Genomic DNA, 15,864 nt, shown 5'->3' with positions numbered 1-15,864 from the left:
AGTTGTCTATAATTATACATGAAAGATTGCAGTTTCATAAGAAATACAAAAATGATTTTGCCAGCGTTTTATTTAACAGGACCCAGCTTTGTTCATAATGACAGTGCCACGCTTTAGAACGTGAGGATGGCCTGGCTGTATTTGTGTACTTAAATGCAGCCAGAGGGAGGGAACGAGCTCCTTATTCCTTTTAGTAATGTAGTCAGGCAATAGAATGGAGCCTTTTATCCAACTACCTAGAGATCAGTGCTTATTTAAAATACTCCCTTCAATAAAGTATCTAGTTTGAAGACGGCAAGTGTATATTTAAGCAATAAGGCCCAGGGGGTTGTGGTATATGGCCAACATACCACAGCTAAGGGCTGTTCTTGCGGAGTTCCTGGTTACAGCCCGTAGCTGTGGTATGTTAGCCATATAACACCACGCCCAGAAATTGTGAAAACAAATATTCTTTACCATTCATCCCATTGGAAAATAGCTTTTTTTTTAACAGAAATAATGTGTGTGGAAAGCATTGTTTAACGTCAGTCCGTTTGTTGTTGGTCTTGACTGGCTTGATGTTCCGGTCATAAGGGGCATGAGGCAAAATTGTTTTTCTAAGTAGTAATCTTTAGACATATAGTTTTGTAATTGATTAAAACAAGTAGACAAAATGCCAAGTTTTTGCTGTGAGCCAATGGGGTAACAGATGATTTCCCCCACAGGTGAGCAGGGTCACAATGTTCTAATACAGTCTGGGTGTAGCTGCCTTGAACACCTCCCATAGATACACATTCAATCCATGCTCTGTATACCTCTTCTGATTGGTTGGTGTCGCCTGCATCTTTGCTTCTCGTTTCTATCCATCCGTCAACACTTACAGTCCCCAAGGGGCAGCGAATTCAGAGTAAGGGAGAGGAGTGCAGTGAGTTGAGTCGAAGTTCCGCATGTACTTCCGTGCCTGAGAAGAGAGAGGGAACAAGTGATGAAACAGATGGGGGGGGACGGGGGGGGGGGCAATATAGGAGATAACATTCCCAATAAATTAATCTGTAGATTTTGTCTTACGGAAGCCCACTTGCCACCTTAACATATAAAAGGGAATCAGATGTAGAACGCAAGTCATGTGGTAAAGTGGAAGAAGTTGTTTCTCACCAGGAAGAGAGCCAGCTGTCGTCTTCCCTCCAGTGTCATGTCCTCACCTGACAAAACAGGAAAGGCTTCAAAATGACACGTGTTTATATAGGTTGTTTTAGGTCTCTTTATGCAGTGTTGTGTTTTGTCCTATTTTTAATCCCAGCCCCCGTCCCCACAAGGGGCCTGTTGGTAGGCCGTCATTGTAAATAAGAATTTGTTCTTAACTGACTTACGTAGTTAAAGAAATATATAGATACAATCTCAGAGAGCAGTGGTGTAAAGTATTAAAGTAGTTTTTTGGAGTCTCTGTACTTCACTACATTCCTAAAGAAAATTGTCATTTTTACTCCATACATTTTCCCAGAGACCCAAAAGTACTAGTTACAATTTGAATGCTTAGCAGGACAGGAAAAAGGTCCAATTCACACACATCAAGAGAACGTCCCTGGTCATCCCTACTGCCTCTGATCTGGAGGACTCACTACACAGAACGTCCCTGGTCATCCCTACTGCCTCTGATCTGGAGGACTCACTACACAGAACGTCCCTGGTCATCCCTACTGCCTCTGATCTGGAGGACTCACTACACAGAACGTCCCTGGTCATCCCTACTGTCTCTGATCTGGAGGACTCACTACACAGAACGTCCCTGGTCATCCCTACTGCCTCTGATCTGGCGGACTCACTGAATGTAAATGTCCGAGTGTTGCAGGTGCCCCTGGCTGTCAAAAAAAGTTAATTGTGTCATCTGGTTTGATGTATAGCATTTACTTTGTACTTTTACTCAAGTATGACAATTTACCATTTAAAATCTGATACTTCTAGACTTTTACTGGGTCATTTTAAATTAAGGTATCTTTACTTTTACTACCTCTGGCAGAAAGGAGCGTCTAAGGGGCAGTGAACAAACCCTTTTGATAAAAGGACAAAGACCAAAATAAATTCCATCAGGTAATTCATCTAGGGAGATTCTAATCTAAATCAAACAGCTGTAATGGTGTGGTCATTTGAGGAGCAGTCTTACCAACGCTCCAGGGGAAGAAAACGTCTCTCTCCGTCTTATACGACTGCAGTACAGACACACACCAGTCATCATCCACCTCATAGCTACTGTACACCGCTGCCTCTTCTACGTGGTTGGAGGCTACCAGCCATGCTCTGATGGCCCGGACTCCATCGTCTGTCATCACCTTGGGGTACCTGAAGATATGACATCAGAAAGGGTTTGAACAGAAACACAGCGCTCACTCTCTGTTCCTAGTGTATGTATATGGTACAAGGCAACACCGTAGCTGTCTGTGGGAGGTTGTGGATAATCAGGTCTGTAGTGGACAGTGTGTACATAGACATACACAGCCTGTGAGAGGTCTTGGAGACTGAGAACCGACCTGAACTGCAGAAGTTTGAGCAGGAGGTTGTTTCCTCTGTTGGACATGATGTCTTCTGGACCCCTGAAACAAGTCAGTCAGTGAAACCAGTCTACCTAGATTTACCAGTGCATATCTAATCTGAACGGGCCCTTTTCGTTATTCATGCCTTCATAGTGACTCACGTGGTGGTAATGATCTCATCTTTGGTTCTTCTGATCAGAAGCACTGGTCCCTGGTACCTAAGAAAGAACGAGTGTTTGGGTCACAAAATCTCCCATCGGGTAAAACAGCACCCCTTTTGACCTCCCATACATATATATTTTTCCCCTTTGTTAAAGTGTTCAGAACGTGTCCTTTTGGACCTACTTGCCAACATTCAGGAGAATAAAGGTGCTCAAAGTTTAACTAATTTGCATATCCCACCATACCACACATCCTTGTCTTCATCACTGGAAAAGATAGTTGTAATTGATATTTAAAACCAACTATTTTATACTTAAACACAATTATCTAAAAACTTGTAAAACTTTTGTTCTTCATATTTGTATACATTGTAGCTTATATCCTACTTTACATCTGAAGTTTCTGTGTTGTGCCCACCCTCAGGTGAGACATGGTCTTGAATACAGTAGGTCACAATACCAGAATTGACTTCAATACAGATGCCATCATGTTTCTCAACATCAAAAAATGAATATTAGCCAGTCAGAATGGCACTTGATACAGAAACTCAGCTACTGACTACTGTCAATCGTTGAGCATCTTTTAAATTCAAAATCATTAGATTTGACAGTTTTTACTGTAACATTTTTCAGAGACGGCTATGTATGGATGAATTAATCAATTATACAATCAATTTGACTAATTATTCACATAATGGAAATTTATTTGAATGATTGATAAACTGGGTAAATCAAGTAGTAACCTAGGCCTATACACAGTGTACAAAACATTGAGAACACCTTCCTAATATTGAGCCCCCCCTCAGAACAGCCTCAATTCGTCAGGGCATGGACTCCATAAGGTGATGAAATCATTCCACAGGTATGTGGCCCGTCTTGATTCAAGTTGGCTGGATGTCCTTTGGGTGGTGGACCATTCTTGATACACATGGGAAACTGTTGATCGTGGAAAAGGCAGTATAATCTGTTGTCTTTCCCATTCACCCTCTGAATGACACAGATACACAATCTATGCCTCAATTGTCTCAAGGCTTAAAATCCTTCTTTAACCCGTCTCCCCCCCCCTTCATCTACTCCAGTGGTTCCCAAACTTTTTAATAGTCCCGTACCCCTTCGAACAAGACAAGTTGAGCTTGTCTTGGCTGATTTCATGGGACTACAGATGAGTTTCCCTTCCATTTGGGACTTATTTTATTGTACTGATCAACATCATTTACATAGAAGTAGCTTATTTAATATAGCTGTAACCAGTAACCAGTAATGATGTCATTCACGAGGCAAGAGGGGGGGGGGGGGGGGGCGTTGGAGCTCTATTAGCTAGAGGTCAACAGATTTTTATTTATTTATTTGTAATAATGACAATTACAACAATACTGAATGAACACTTATTTTAACTTTAAAAAAATAAATGATGAAACGTTCAATTTGGTTTAAATAATGCAAAAACTAAGTGTTGGAAAAGAAAGTAAAAGTGCAATATGTGCAATCAACGTTTTGGTGTCAACAAATGGTAATGTACCCTGTTATTTCTAAGAAAGCTCTGGAGATTTTCATACCGTTTGTTACAACATATCTTTGTGAGTAGGCTGGACATAAAAACGAAGAAAAGGAACAGACTTGCAAAAATGACATGAGAGTGGCACTTGCCAAGGTGAAGCCGCGCATTTCTGAACTGGTCTCTGAAAGGCAACAGCAGAAGTCACACTGATTTGCAGTAAATATTCATTATTATGTTTTTATTTGTGTGTGAAAATCATGTTTTGATGATTTTGTTCTTTGAAATCAGTGATGTTGCACGGTTCATTTTGTGCACCAGTACCAATGTTTTGAATTTGAAAAAAATCACATTTTATTTCTCCAATTAAGAAGGGTTCGATGAATGCGCATATGAAACTGGTGGGGTTCAGTACCTCCAACAAGGTTAAGAACCACTGCACTAAGCCAAGGTGGAAAAAGTTACAAAACTCCTGTAGCCTACTTCACAGAACATTCTGAAAAGTTCACAAAATAAAAAAAGTAGAACAGACCAGATACTACACAATTAGAGGAAGCAGGTTTGGTTGAATAACATGAGCCAGCTTGAGATAGCTACCGAACTAGAAAACAAACTCCATAGCACAGAGTATATCCTCCATATGACGTTGAGAAATAGTGCATTGTGGGTAGTTTAGAAGTTATTCAGAAATAAGTTAAAATGTAATAACCCAAAAACATAACTATATGTTTGTACTTATAGGCAACCAGATCATTACTACAACTAAGCTACTTAGTCCGACCACACTTGTTATATGGAGAGTTAAAATTCATGCTTCCTACCCTTTAAAAAAGGTTGGGAAAAAATGTAACATCTAGAATTCATACAATAGTTTGACAACCCTGTTAAGCTTTTAATTTATATCAAACTCAAAAGTTAAAATTTTCCTGTGATGAAGACATGGATATCTGATAGTATGGTAGGATATGCAAAATAGGTCAAATTTGGGCACCTTTATTTTCCTGAATGTTTTGGCATTCAGGTCAAAAAGTCCCTTTCCGACCACTTCTTCCATGGGTAAACATACACGGAATGTTTTGTTCAAATCAAATGGGATGCTGTCAAAACGTGATTCAATTCAAATAAATGTACACAATATTTTCCATGGATGATATGTTCGTGTCAGTCACACACACGTGTAAAGTGTTTGTGTGAGTAAAGAGTGTTGCACTTACTTGCAGAGCTGTTCTGCGCTGTTGAGGTTCATGTACTGCCTGACTGTGTGTGTCACCAGAGGCCCTGAAACACACCATTTTCATTGTCAGATCCTGAACCAAACACAGCCCGTACAAAGACACACACCTCAGGCCTTTAGAAGCTCTTATCCAAAGTGACTGTATTCACTTCTTAATATAAATATATATTCTTATAGAATATATCTCATAATAGGAAAAAAAAAGTGTACACAACACATTTGTTTATATGAAATCACTTTTTTTCCCCACGCCTTGACCTATGACCCCTGCGAGAGACTCACTCCAGCTGTCGGGCATGACCTTGAGGGCCAGCGGAAGCAGGTCATCAAAGGAGGCGTCCAATACCAGCGCTTGGATCTCTGGATAGGACATCACAGCCCAACTGGCTGAGAGACAGAGAGAAATATATAGACAGAGAAAGAGAAAAGGAAATATGAGAGGGGAGGGGGAGAGAGAAGGGAGGAGAGTGCGGAGAGAGGGTGGGCGAGAAGAGTGAGATGGAGAGAAAATGAAGAGAAGGGGGAGAAATAAAGAAGTGGTGCTTACAATATGTTGGTGAAATTGGTCAACTCATTCCCAGAACAGACTTGGGCCAGACAAAATTGCTTATACCAGTTTGGTCCCTACCTGTGAATCCCCCTATGGACCAGGCATACACCATTATGTCACTGAGCTGGAAGCCCAGCTTGTGCACTGCAAACTGGATCACTACATCCATGGCATTGGCCTCGTTCTGGGGGAACGGTACGCCCTGAGAGAAATAAGGGAGTGGATAGGGGAACGAAGAGTTGTTGTTTTACATTTACTTTCATGTCAACGCACATTCTGAGACGGAAACAAATCTGCTGCTAACACAGACATTTAGATTTCAGTAACTTAGCGGAAGCTCTTATCCAGAGTGATTGGATACATTTTCCTACTTTTACTTGCTGGTCCCCTGTGGGATTTGAACCCAGAACACTGTGCGTCTTCCAACCTTCTCTATGAATGACACGTGTAGACAAACCAGACTTTCCACATAAGACAAACTTGCCTAATAATGCCGTTGAAATATGCTGGTAAGTTCACAGAAACGCGTGATGGGGACAAGTGAGGGACACTAAGGCTTACCGTGCTTCCTGCAAAGCCAGGGTGGTTCCAGCCAAGCACTGAGTATCCACCTGCAACACAGACAGAAACGGCTTTATACTGCTCTAGTTTAAATTTAACAGGTTAAGGAATATGTTAACCACCATGTATGAACAGTGATCTTCACAACGAAAGATGGTAAGTAGGAAAGAAGTATTTGATGTGTAAAAGTGTCAGAGGTTCCTTACCTTCCAATGGAGTGTTCATACAGCCCACCTCATAGAAGCCTGCATTCCCCTCACAGCAGATCACCTACAATATACAGCCAACACTACAGACCTCGCAGGGAAACATGGGTAATGTAGTTCTGATGGTTCATAGAGCCTAGTGCAGGTCCTTACCAGAGTCTGTCCGTGCAGTCCTTCTTCTCTCCTGCGGTCCACAAACATGGTATCAATCTCATTCCCATCACATGCCACCAGCTTGTTCCTCTGGCCCTCACACTGCACACAGAAGAGGGAGAGAGGTACAGAAACGGATCGGAAAAGAGAAACTTCAAGTTACGCAGTTCTATAAGATAAAGGCTGCATACAGTGCATTCTGAAAGTATTCAGACCCATCGACTTTTTCCACATTTTGTTACATTACAGCCTTATTCTAAAATGGATTAAATGCCCCCCCCCCACTCCAGCTACACACAATAAAATAATGACAAAGCTAAAACAGGTTTTTAGAAATGCATGCAAATGTGTTTTATTTTTAAATATCAAACTGAAATAATACATTTACATAATGTGGAAGGACCACCAGAGGGCAGGCTGGGCTCACGGATAGTAGCCCAACAAGGAATGGGAGACAAGGTAACCAGAGGCAATTAAGCACAGCTGATTGTACTAATGACATACTTTCCTTCCCCTATAAGAGAGAGAATGGAACCAGCAGAGGGGGGGGGACCATCTCTGGAAGATGGCCACCGAGAGAGAGGAGCTATCCAGGAAGAACCACTAAGACGGTGACAATCCCGTGACTTTTTGTTGTAGTTTAAAGATAATCCCATTGTCCTCCTGTTTCATCTGGAGAAGAAGATGTATGTTTTTCCTTGGAAGATTTTCATTGATTATGTTGTTTGTGTTGACCAAATGCCCTCAATAGAGAACTGTGTTCAATCAAGAAAACCTACTCCTGACTCGTTTATTCCACCTTCCCGCTTTAGAGTGATGCCCAATTACTTGGTCCGCTCACAATAAGTATTCAGACTTCACTCAGTACTTTGTTGAAGCACCTTTGGCAGCGATTACAGCCTCGAGTCTTCTTGGGTACGACACTACAAGCTTGGCACACCTGTATTTGGAGAGTTTCTCCCATTATTCTCTGCAGATCCTCTCAAGCTCTATCAGTTTGGATGGGGGATCGTCGCTGCACAGCTATTTCAAGTCTCTCCAGAGATGTTCGATCAGGTTCAAATCCCGGCTCTGGTTGGGCCGCTCAAGGACATTCAGAGACTTGTCCCGAAGCCACTCCTGCGTGGTCTTGGCTGTGTTCTTAGGGTCGTTGTCCTGTTGGAAGGTGAACCGTCATCCCAGTCTGAGGTCCTGAGTGCTCTGGAGCAGGGTTTCATCAAGGATCTCTGTACTTTTCTCCGTTCATCTTGCCCTCGATCCTGACTCGTCTCCCAGTCCCTACCACTGAAAAGCATCCCCACAGCATGATAATGCCACCACCATGCTTCACTGTTGGAATGGCACCAGGTTTCCTCCAGACATGACGCTTGGCATTCAGACCAAAGAGTTCAAGCTTGCTTTCATCAGACCAGAGAATCTTGTTTCTCATGGTCTGAGAGTCCTTTAGGTGACTTCTGGCAAACTCCAAGTGGGCTATCATGTACCTTTTACTGAGTGGCTTCCATCTGGCCGCTCTGCCACAAATGCCTGATTGGTGGAGTGCTGCAGAGATTGTTGTCCTTCTGGAAGGTTCTTCCATCTCCAGAGGAACTCTGGAGCTCTGTCAGAGTGACCATCAGTTTCTTGGTCACCTCCCTGACCAAGGCCTTTCTCCTGGGGTTCCACATTTCTTCCATTTAAGAATGATAGAGGCCAGTGTGTTCTTGGGGACCTTCAATGCTGCAGACATTTTTTGGTACCCTTTCCCAGATCTGTGCCGACACAATCCTATTTCGGAGCTCTATGGACAATTCCATCGACCTCACGGCTTGGTTTTTGCTCTGACAACTGTGGGACCTTATATAGACAGGTGTGTGCCTTTCTAAATCATGTCCAATCAATTGAATTCACCACAGATGGACTCCAATCAAGTTGTAGAAACATCTCAAGGATGATCAATGGAAATAGGACTCACCGGAGCTCAATTTCGAGTCTCATAGCAAAGGGTCTGAATAGTTATGTAAATAAGCCATTTCTAAAAACCTGTTTTAGCTTTTGTCATTATGGGGTATTGTGTGTAGATTGATGAAGAAAATGTATTTAATAAGGCTGTAACATAACAAAATGTGGAAAAAGTCAGGGGGTCTGAATACTTTCTGAATGCACTGTATATGAATACAAGTATAACTATTGTAAATGAATGTAACTTGACCCTACTGTGATGTGTGATGACTCACCTCTTCTATAAGTCTAGCCTGGCCCTGTTGTAGCATGGGTCTCATAGCCCTTTGCAGTAGGTATACAGACCCAGGGTACAGAATCCTCCTCCCAAATGAGTGGGCAATCAGAAAACTAGAAAGAGGGAGGGGATAGAATAGGGAGCGTCAGTGGGCTAGCAGGCAGTAATGTAATATCAATCAAATATACCAAGCCTGCCTGCTGTAAGTGTGGTGCAGAGAGATATTATTTGTATGTATTTAGTTACATTATGACCTGTGTTGTACGATATCTGATTATGTTGCATGGTAGTGTGGTATATTGTAGTCTATTGAGTGTTTATACCTGTTTAGTTTAGTGCCTGATGTGGTGTGGTAGAATATAGTGCATTTAGTTTAGTACCTGACGATGTGGTAGAATGTAGTGCATTTAGTTTAGTACCTGACGATGTGGTGTGGTAGAATATAATGTATTTACACTGAACAAAAATATAAAAATGTAACATGTAAGGTGTTTCATGAGCTGAAATAAAAGATCCCATAAATGTTCACTCACAAAATGCTTATATCTCCAATTTTGTGCACTATTTTTATTTTACATCCCTGTTCGTGAGCATTTCTCCTTTGCCAAGATAATCCATCCACCTAACAGGTGTGGCATATCAAGAAGCTGATTAAACAGCATGATCATTACACAGGTGCACCTTTTGCTGGGGACAATAAAAAGGCCACACAACACAATGCCACAGATGCCAAGTTGAAGGAACGTGCAATTGGCATGCCGACTACAGGGATATCCACCAGAGTGGTTGCCAGAGAATGTTAAATTTATTTACCAAATTTACCAGCTGCCACAAACATTGTTTTAGAGTAATTGTCAGTATGTCCAACTGGCCTCACAACCACAGACCATGTGTACGGCGTGGTGTGGGTAAGCGGTTTGCTGATGTCAACAAAAGTGCCCCATGGTGTTGCTGGGGTTATGGCAGTTTCCCAAAAATCGGTCTTTGGGAACCAAAGGGGTGCACGTTTTGGTTTTTGCCCTAGCACTACACAGCTGATTCAAATCATCATCAAGCTTTGATTATTTGAATCAGCTGTGTAGTTGTAAGTCGCTCTGGATAAGAGCGTCTGCTAAATGACTTAAATGTAATGTAAATGTAGTGTTTTGGGGGGAGGGCACCCATTGGGGTCACGAGGACCGAGTTCGGGAAACGCAGGGTTATGGTATGGCCAGGCATAAGCTAAGGCCCATTGTCATGCCATTCATCCACCGCCATCACCTCATGTTTCAGCATGATAATGCACGGTCCCATGTTGCAAGGATCTGCACACAATTTCTGGAAGCTGAAAATGTCCCAGTTCTTTCATGGCCTGCATACTCAGACATCTCACCCATTGAGCATGTTTGGGATGCTCTGGATCGACACGTACAACAGTTCCCACCAATATAAAGCAACTTCGCACAGCCATTGAAGAGGAGTGGGACAACATCCGAGAGGCCACAATCAACAGCCTGATCAACTCTATGTGAATGAGATGTCGCTCTGCATGAGGCAAATGGTGGCCATACCAAAAAAATGACTGGTTCTGATACACACCCCTATTTTTTTTATTTTTAAGTTATGACCAACAGTGATTCCCAGTCATGTGAAATCCATAAGGCCTTATGAACATATTTTAAATTGACTGATTTTCTAATATAAACAAAAAAACAACAACTTTGAATTCGTTGAATATTGCATTTCTATTTTTGTTCAGTGTAGTTTAGTACTTGACGATGTAGCACAGTTGTGGGTTTTGTAGTCTGTTTATACCTGACAAAGTGGCATGGCAGACAGGGGTCGACATTCACGCTTGACCAGGGCAAGTGAAAACAATATTTTTTTTTAAAATGGCGAACAAGAAGAATAGATTTAAGTTGTCCGAATGGACAAATAAAATAAATCACTATATAAATTAGGGTAGTCCATTCAGAACTGGATCTGTGTCCTCCACATGTAGCGTTACACACTGTTCTCCCAATCTATGCGGAGCGCATCGGCATAGAATTATTGAAAGCCTGTATTGACAAGCACGAGTGGTCTTTCAATCAGGTAGTCGAGAGATGCGTTTGAGATCAAAGCGAACCGCATGTGCACATTTGTTGATATTCATTGCTTGTTAGTGAGTCATTTGCCCACTTATAGCTTATTTTTGGTCAGCAATGAAAATCCTTGCTGCGCAAGTCTCTCTCCTCTGGCAACAACCCTCTGGCAACAACCCGCTGGCACACACAGGTGACACACACCCCATGACTTTTCCAGGATTTTCATTGCTGACCAAAAATAAGCTATAAGTGGGCAAATGAGATATATATATATATATAGAGAGAGAGATATACACAACAGATATAACAGACTTACTTGATAGCCAATTCAAAACATAGTGTAGTTGGCTGGTTATCTTGCTAGTTAACTACTTAGCATGTATTAATGTCATTGTCATGTCCGACGTCCTAAAATAACTTTCCACTGGCACTTTTGTATAACCGCAAATGGGGGACACACAGTTGATACGGGTGCAGTTGATGAAACCAAATGCGGCTTACTCCGGTTGTAATACAGCCGCAAGCCCTCAAAATTAGCTAGGATTCTCATCTATTCAATTCTGGCCATGTAATTCTGACAAAATTACAAATATGTATTCTTAGAATAGCCTAATTGACAAGTAACAATGTTGTCAAGATCTTCCCTGAACACTGAATATTTTAACCTTACAAATAGATAAAACATCTTAGTTAGCTACCTCACCAACCTTAGCCATTTGATTCCTGGTTCATTTAATGAGGGAATCATTGTATAAAGACACAGTATTTGGTTGTAATTGTAATGTTGCAGGGTGGACAAACCATCCTCCAGGAGAGCTACTGGGTGTGCAGGCTTTCGCTCCAGCCCTGCTCAAAAAATAATCAGCTGCTCAACAGGACCTTGATAAGCTGACTGGTGTATTTGTGCAGGTTTGGATCCAAAGTCTGCACACCAGGTAGCTCTCCAGATGGAGGGTTGACGGACCACATGCGTTTTAAACAGTAGTCTTTTAAGTGTCGTGCTCAAGGCCACAATGGCAGAAGATAATTTGTATGTTTTATTTACTTTACCTTTATTTAACTAGGCAAGTCAGTTAAGAACAAATTCTTATTTTCAATGACGGCTTAGGAACAGTGGGTTTACTGCCTGTTCAGGGGCAGAACGACAGATTTGTACCTTGTCAGCTCGGGAGTTTGAACTTGAACAACCTTCCAGTTACTAGTCCAACACCCCCCCGCAAAAATAACATTTTCGCACAAGTTAAACATTTTAATAAATAACCCTGTCCTACTTGTCCAAAGAACAAGTGGCTAAAAATTGTATTGTCGAGCCTTGGTAGAGTACAGTGTATTTTGGATATTGTAGTCGGTCTATACCTGACGATGTGGCATGGTAGAGTGCGTAAAGAGTTGAACACGCTGTCTGCTGCCCCTCTCAGTTTGGGCTCTGGCTTCAGTAGAGACACTCCTGCCTTGGACAGCAGCTTCCTGTCACACAGGATGTTAGAAGGGAGTTATATAGTGAAAATAGAGCCTTATTCTCAAATCATAACCCAGACATCCTGTTTACATTTTACTGTATCACCTGGTGTATTTCATACCAAAAAAACTACAATCACAGTGTAAAAATGAACACGTGTAAAAGGCTCACAATCAGTACGCAAATTACACACACAACTCACGGATTGCTAACTTCTTCCCAGCTGAAGTCTGCCGGCCAGTGAGAAAAGTCAAAATCATAGCAGGCCAGCTTTTTCTACAGACAGTACATTCAAAATTAGTGATCAGAAAGAATAGCTGTGGCTTGTTTCTTGAATTCAAGATTGACAACCACTAGCAAAACAGGCCTGAAAATAATATCAAATGACATATAGGGTACTGGTTAGACATAACACACCATATGGGGAGTAAGGTGTCATTTGAGAAGCAGCCCAACTGTTGACAAGCTGTTGCCATAGCAGTGTTACCTTGTTGCTAGGCGTGTGGTTCTTCCTGGTTTCCTCCAGAATGGAGATGAACTGTTGATACTCAGAGTTCCTCCACCGTCCCCAACCTGAGAGGGAGGGAAAGGGTGAGAGAAGCAACAAGTGCCAGAGAGAGTCTCAGTGGTGTACTTAGTGTACCTGACACACACACCTTGTGAGGGAGTCAGTGTGTGAAATCGTAACCCCCACAGGAATGCAATCGTAGTTACCTGTAGCCTAGTTACACACAATCCAATATCTGTTTAGTAGATGAAGAACACCAGACACTACATTCTCTAGAATTAGGTTTGAGATGCTATAATATTTTATTGGGGTGGGTGGAGGAGCATTGAACACAGAGGATTTCTCAAACCAGACCAATCCAGGAAGAGCAATACAAGTTCAGTAAAAAGAGTGGTAAAGTTCTCACCTCTCAGAAAGGCGACTCCCAGCAGACAAACCATTACAGTTCCCACATACTGACTGACTGGTACCAGCTTACTGCTGCAGATGTACCCTGAAACACACAGCAAGTTAGGGCTACGAACACTACACAAAAAATTAGGCTAGTAATAGCCATTTGCTTCCTCTTTCTTGCACTAAAGCATGCACACATGTCCTACGTCAAACTATAACACCACTAGCCAGTACCAATACTTACCTACTACATTACAGCTGGGAGGTATTAATAGTTAAACCCAATAAGAGCATTACGGCATGAGTCATTTTTTATTACCTTTCATATCGCATGAGCGAACACACACACACACACACACACACACACACACACACACACACACACACACACACACACACACACACACACACACACACACACACACACACACACACACACACACACACTACCTTTTCTGTAAAGGTAGCAGAGGAGGAGAGGGGAGCTGTAGTATGACAGAGACCACAAAGCTGACGCCTGGAGGGAGAACACACAAGAGAACAGTTACATCTCAACACAAAGTATGAGAATGTATATACTACCTTTATAGCTATGTGAGTGTGCTACTTGTCTTTACCTGTGGCTTCAATTTATGCAAAAACAATAGTGTAATAGTAAAATAAAGTTTGTTCTCTAGCTAATCAAAACAGATTAATGATCAACAATTTGATACAACTTGTGGTAACTTGCTAGTTATATACTGACCCATCCGAGGATGCTGTCAGTGTGTTTCTCCAGGCTCTTGGGTTGATAAGTCCATCCCTGGGGTTGTAAGAGAAGGGGAAGTAGTTAGCTGCTAAATGAGTGGTGACTAGCCAAGCCAGCTAACTGGATAACTGCAATGATTTCCCTGCCTAGCTAGTACAGTTAACGTTAGCTACCTAGCATAGCTAAAAGCGGCTTAGGTTACGTGCTTGCTAGCATGCTCACCTGCAACAACACAAAGATAGCCATTATACTTGATTCTCCTTGGAATCTAGCTGAACAATCCCCAAATGTGTTAACTATGCATCATTTTTCACATTGTCACCGGTCAGTGATTGACAGCAGTTTCAATAACACGTACTGACACATCCTGGCCGGAGCGAGAGCTAGTGCTAGCGTCGACCAAAGTTACATTCCTAGCTCTTCCTGGTCGGTCACAAACACAAGCACGGTATCTGCCGTGAGCCTACCCTCCTGCCTGCTCTTCCTTCGGGTCGGGACTCCTCCTGTGAACGGTGCACTCTCTGGAGATGAGGCCCCAAAAAGCAACGAAACCACATCCAGCCGGCCATTCTTCCTCCGGTAGCCGACACAGGACATAAATTCCAAACATACAATGTTCAAGCGTTTTCTTCTTTGGTATAATAGCTTCGTTTTCTTCTTTGGTATAATACCATTATATGTGCATACCGCCACCTACTGTACAGGTGGATAATAAAAATATCCTAAAAAGGAAATAATGCTGGGTACAAATAAATCCATACAAACTTTCAATAACACATTTTTAATTAAACTAAATCAGCCTGCTTTTCTGTTCTAATCAGTTACGTACACAGGCTCAGAAAGATCCTGTGAGGGTGGCATATTTTCTGGCCAAAATAGTCCTTGCAGTGCGTCTGCCATGAAGTCTTCTCTGCTTCTTGGACACTTGTGCAGTACAATTAATAATGTGTATATAAATGCTACACAATCCACCTTCTTCACAGTAAGTGTATCCAGATCACTTTGATGTTTAACATTTGCGGTGCATCCACCACCATATCTTCTTCAGAACTGTGGGCTGTTGCCCCTTCAACTCTCTTCACCGCCTCCATATAAGATATTTGCTGTACAGCCCTGATCCTTGACACATCAACATTTTTCACAGGGCACTTTGGGAATTCGTAAATATGATCTCCACCACAGTTGCAACATTTGACATTCAATAGCATATTCCTTCCGTCTGCAAACACTTCAAACGTGGCAAAACTACAACTTTTAAAATGTATTGCATTGCATCGGGTTTTGCACGAACACTCTTATGGGGTATCTTATATATTCCAGCTTCGCATAGGGAGGTAGAAACCCTTCATCAAACATCAATAATACAGATAAACTTAGCTCCTTTTCCCCCTCCTTTTCTCCATACGGGTCAAGCGACGTGCATGAACTACTCCTGGATTTGTTTTGCCTAAGATATTGATTATCAATGTCCAATGGGACGCAAAAGATACCACCATTTACCGGGGCTCTGCTCCAAAAATCAAAGCTGTCCACTTCATGCATCGATCATTTCACAAGCAACAATGCACGCTCCTTTTGCTCTTTAGATACACACAATATCAAATC

The 15,864-nt window shown here is 42.0% G+C and overlaps 1 protein-coding gene across 1 annotated transcript; it reads right to left on the bottom strand.

The window, feature by feature from the left end:
• Positions 1-52: 52 nt before the first annotated feature.
• LOC123997878 (phosphatidylserine lipase ABHD16A-like) lies at positions 53-14,905 on the bottom strand. Its single transcript, XM_046302526.1, has 19 exons — positions 14,727-14,905; positions 14,257-14,313; positions 13,962-14,028; positions 13,525-13,611; positions 13,098-13,183; positions 12,813-12,886; positions 12,508-12,618; positions 9,084-9,198; positions 6,868-6,969; positions 6,715-6,778; positions 6,509-6,558; positions 6,026-6,149; positions 5,680-5,784; positions 5,378-5,441; positions 2,669-2,725; positions 2,505-2,567; positions 2,141-2,316; positions 1,135-1,181; positions 53-940 (listed from the first exon to the last, which is right to left on the bottom strand). Exons 1-19 carry the CDS (start codon positions 14,826-14,828, stop codon positions 857-859), a joined length of 1,635 nt encoding a protein of 544 aa, XP_046158482.1. The 5' UTR covers positions 14,829-14,905; the 3' UTR covers positions 53-856.
• Between the last annotated feature and the right edge of the window lie 959 nt (positions 14,906-15,864).

Source organism: Oncorhynchus gorbuscha, linkage group LG15, assembly GCF_021184085.1.
Source record: "Oncorhynchus gorbuscha isolate QuinsamMale2020 ecotype Even-year linkage group LG15, OgorEven_v1.0, whole genome shotgun sequence".
NCBI lineage: Eukaryota > Metazoa > Chordata > Actinopteri > Salmoniformes > Salmonidae > Oncorhynchus > Oncorhynchus gorbuscha.
Note: the sequence above shows the minus strand (reverse complement) of the source record. Positions and strands in the feature narration are given on the sequence as shown.

What these genes read in the sequence shown, in the direction of transcription:
- LOC123997878 (XM_046302526.1), bottom strand. Translation starts at nt 14,828, where the DNA reads ATGGCCGGCTGGATGTGGTTTCGTTGCTTTTTGGGGCCTCATCTCCAG. An exon ending in TGGGAAGAAGTTAGCAATCC is followed by an intron (nt 12,619 to 12,812) that starts GTGAGTTGTGTG and finishes CCTGTGTGACAG; the next exon opens with GAAGCTGCTGTCCAAGGCAG. An exon ending in TATGAACACTCCATTGGAAG is followed by an intron (nt 6,559 to 6,714) that starts GTAAGGAACCTC and finishes TCTGTGTTGCAG; the next exon opens with GTGGATACTCAGTGCTTGGC.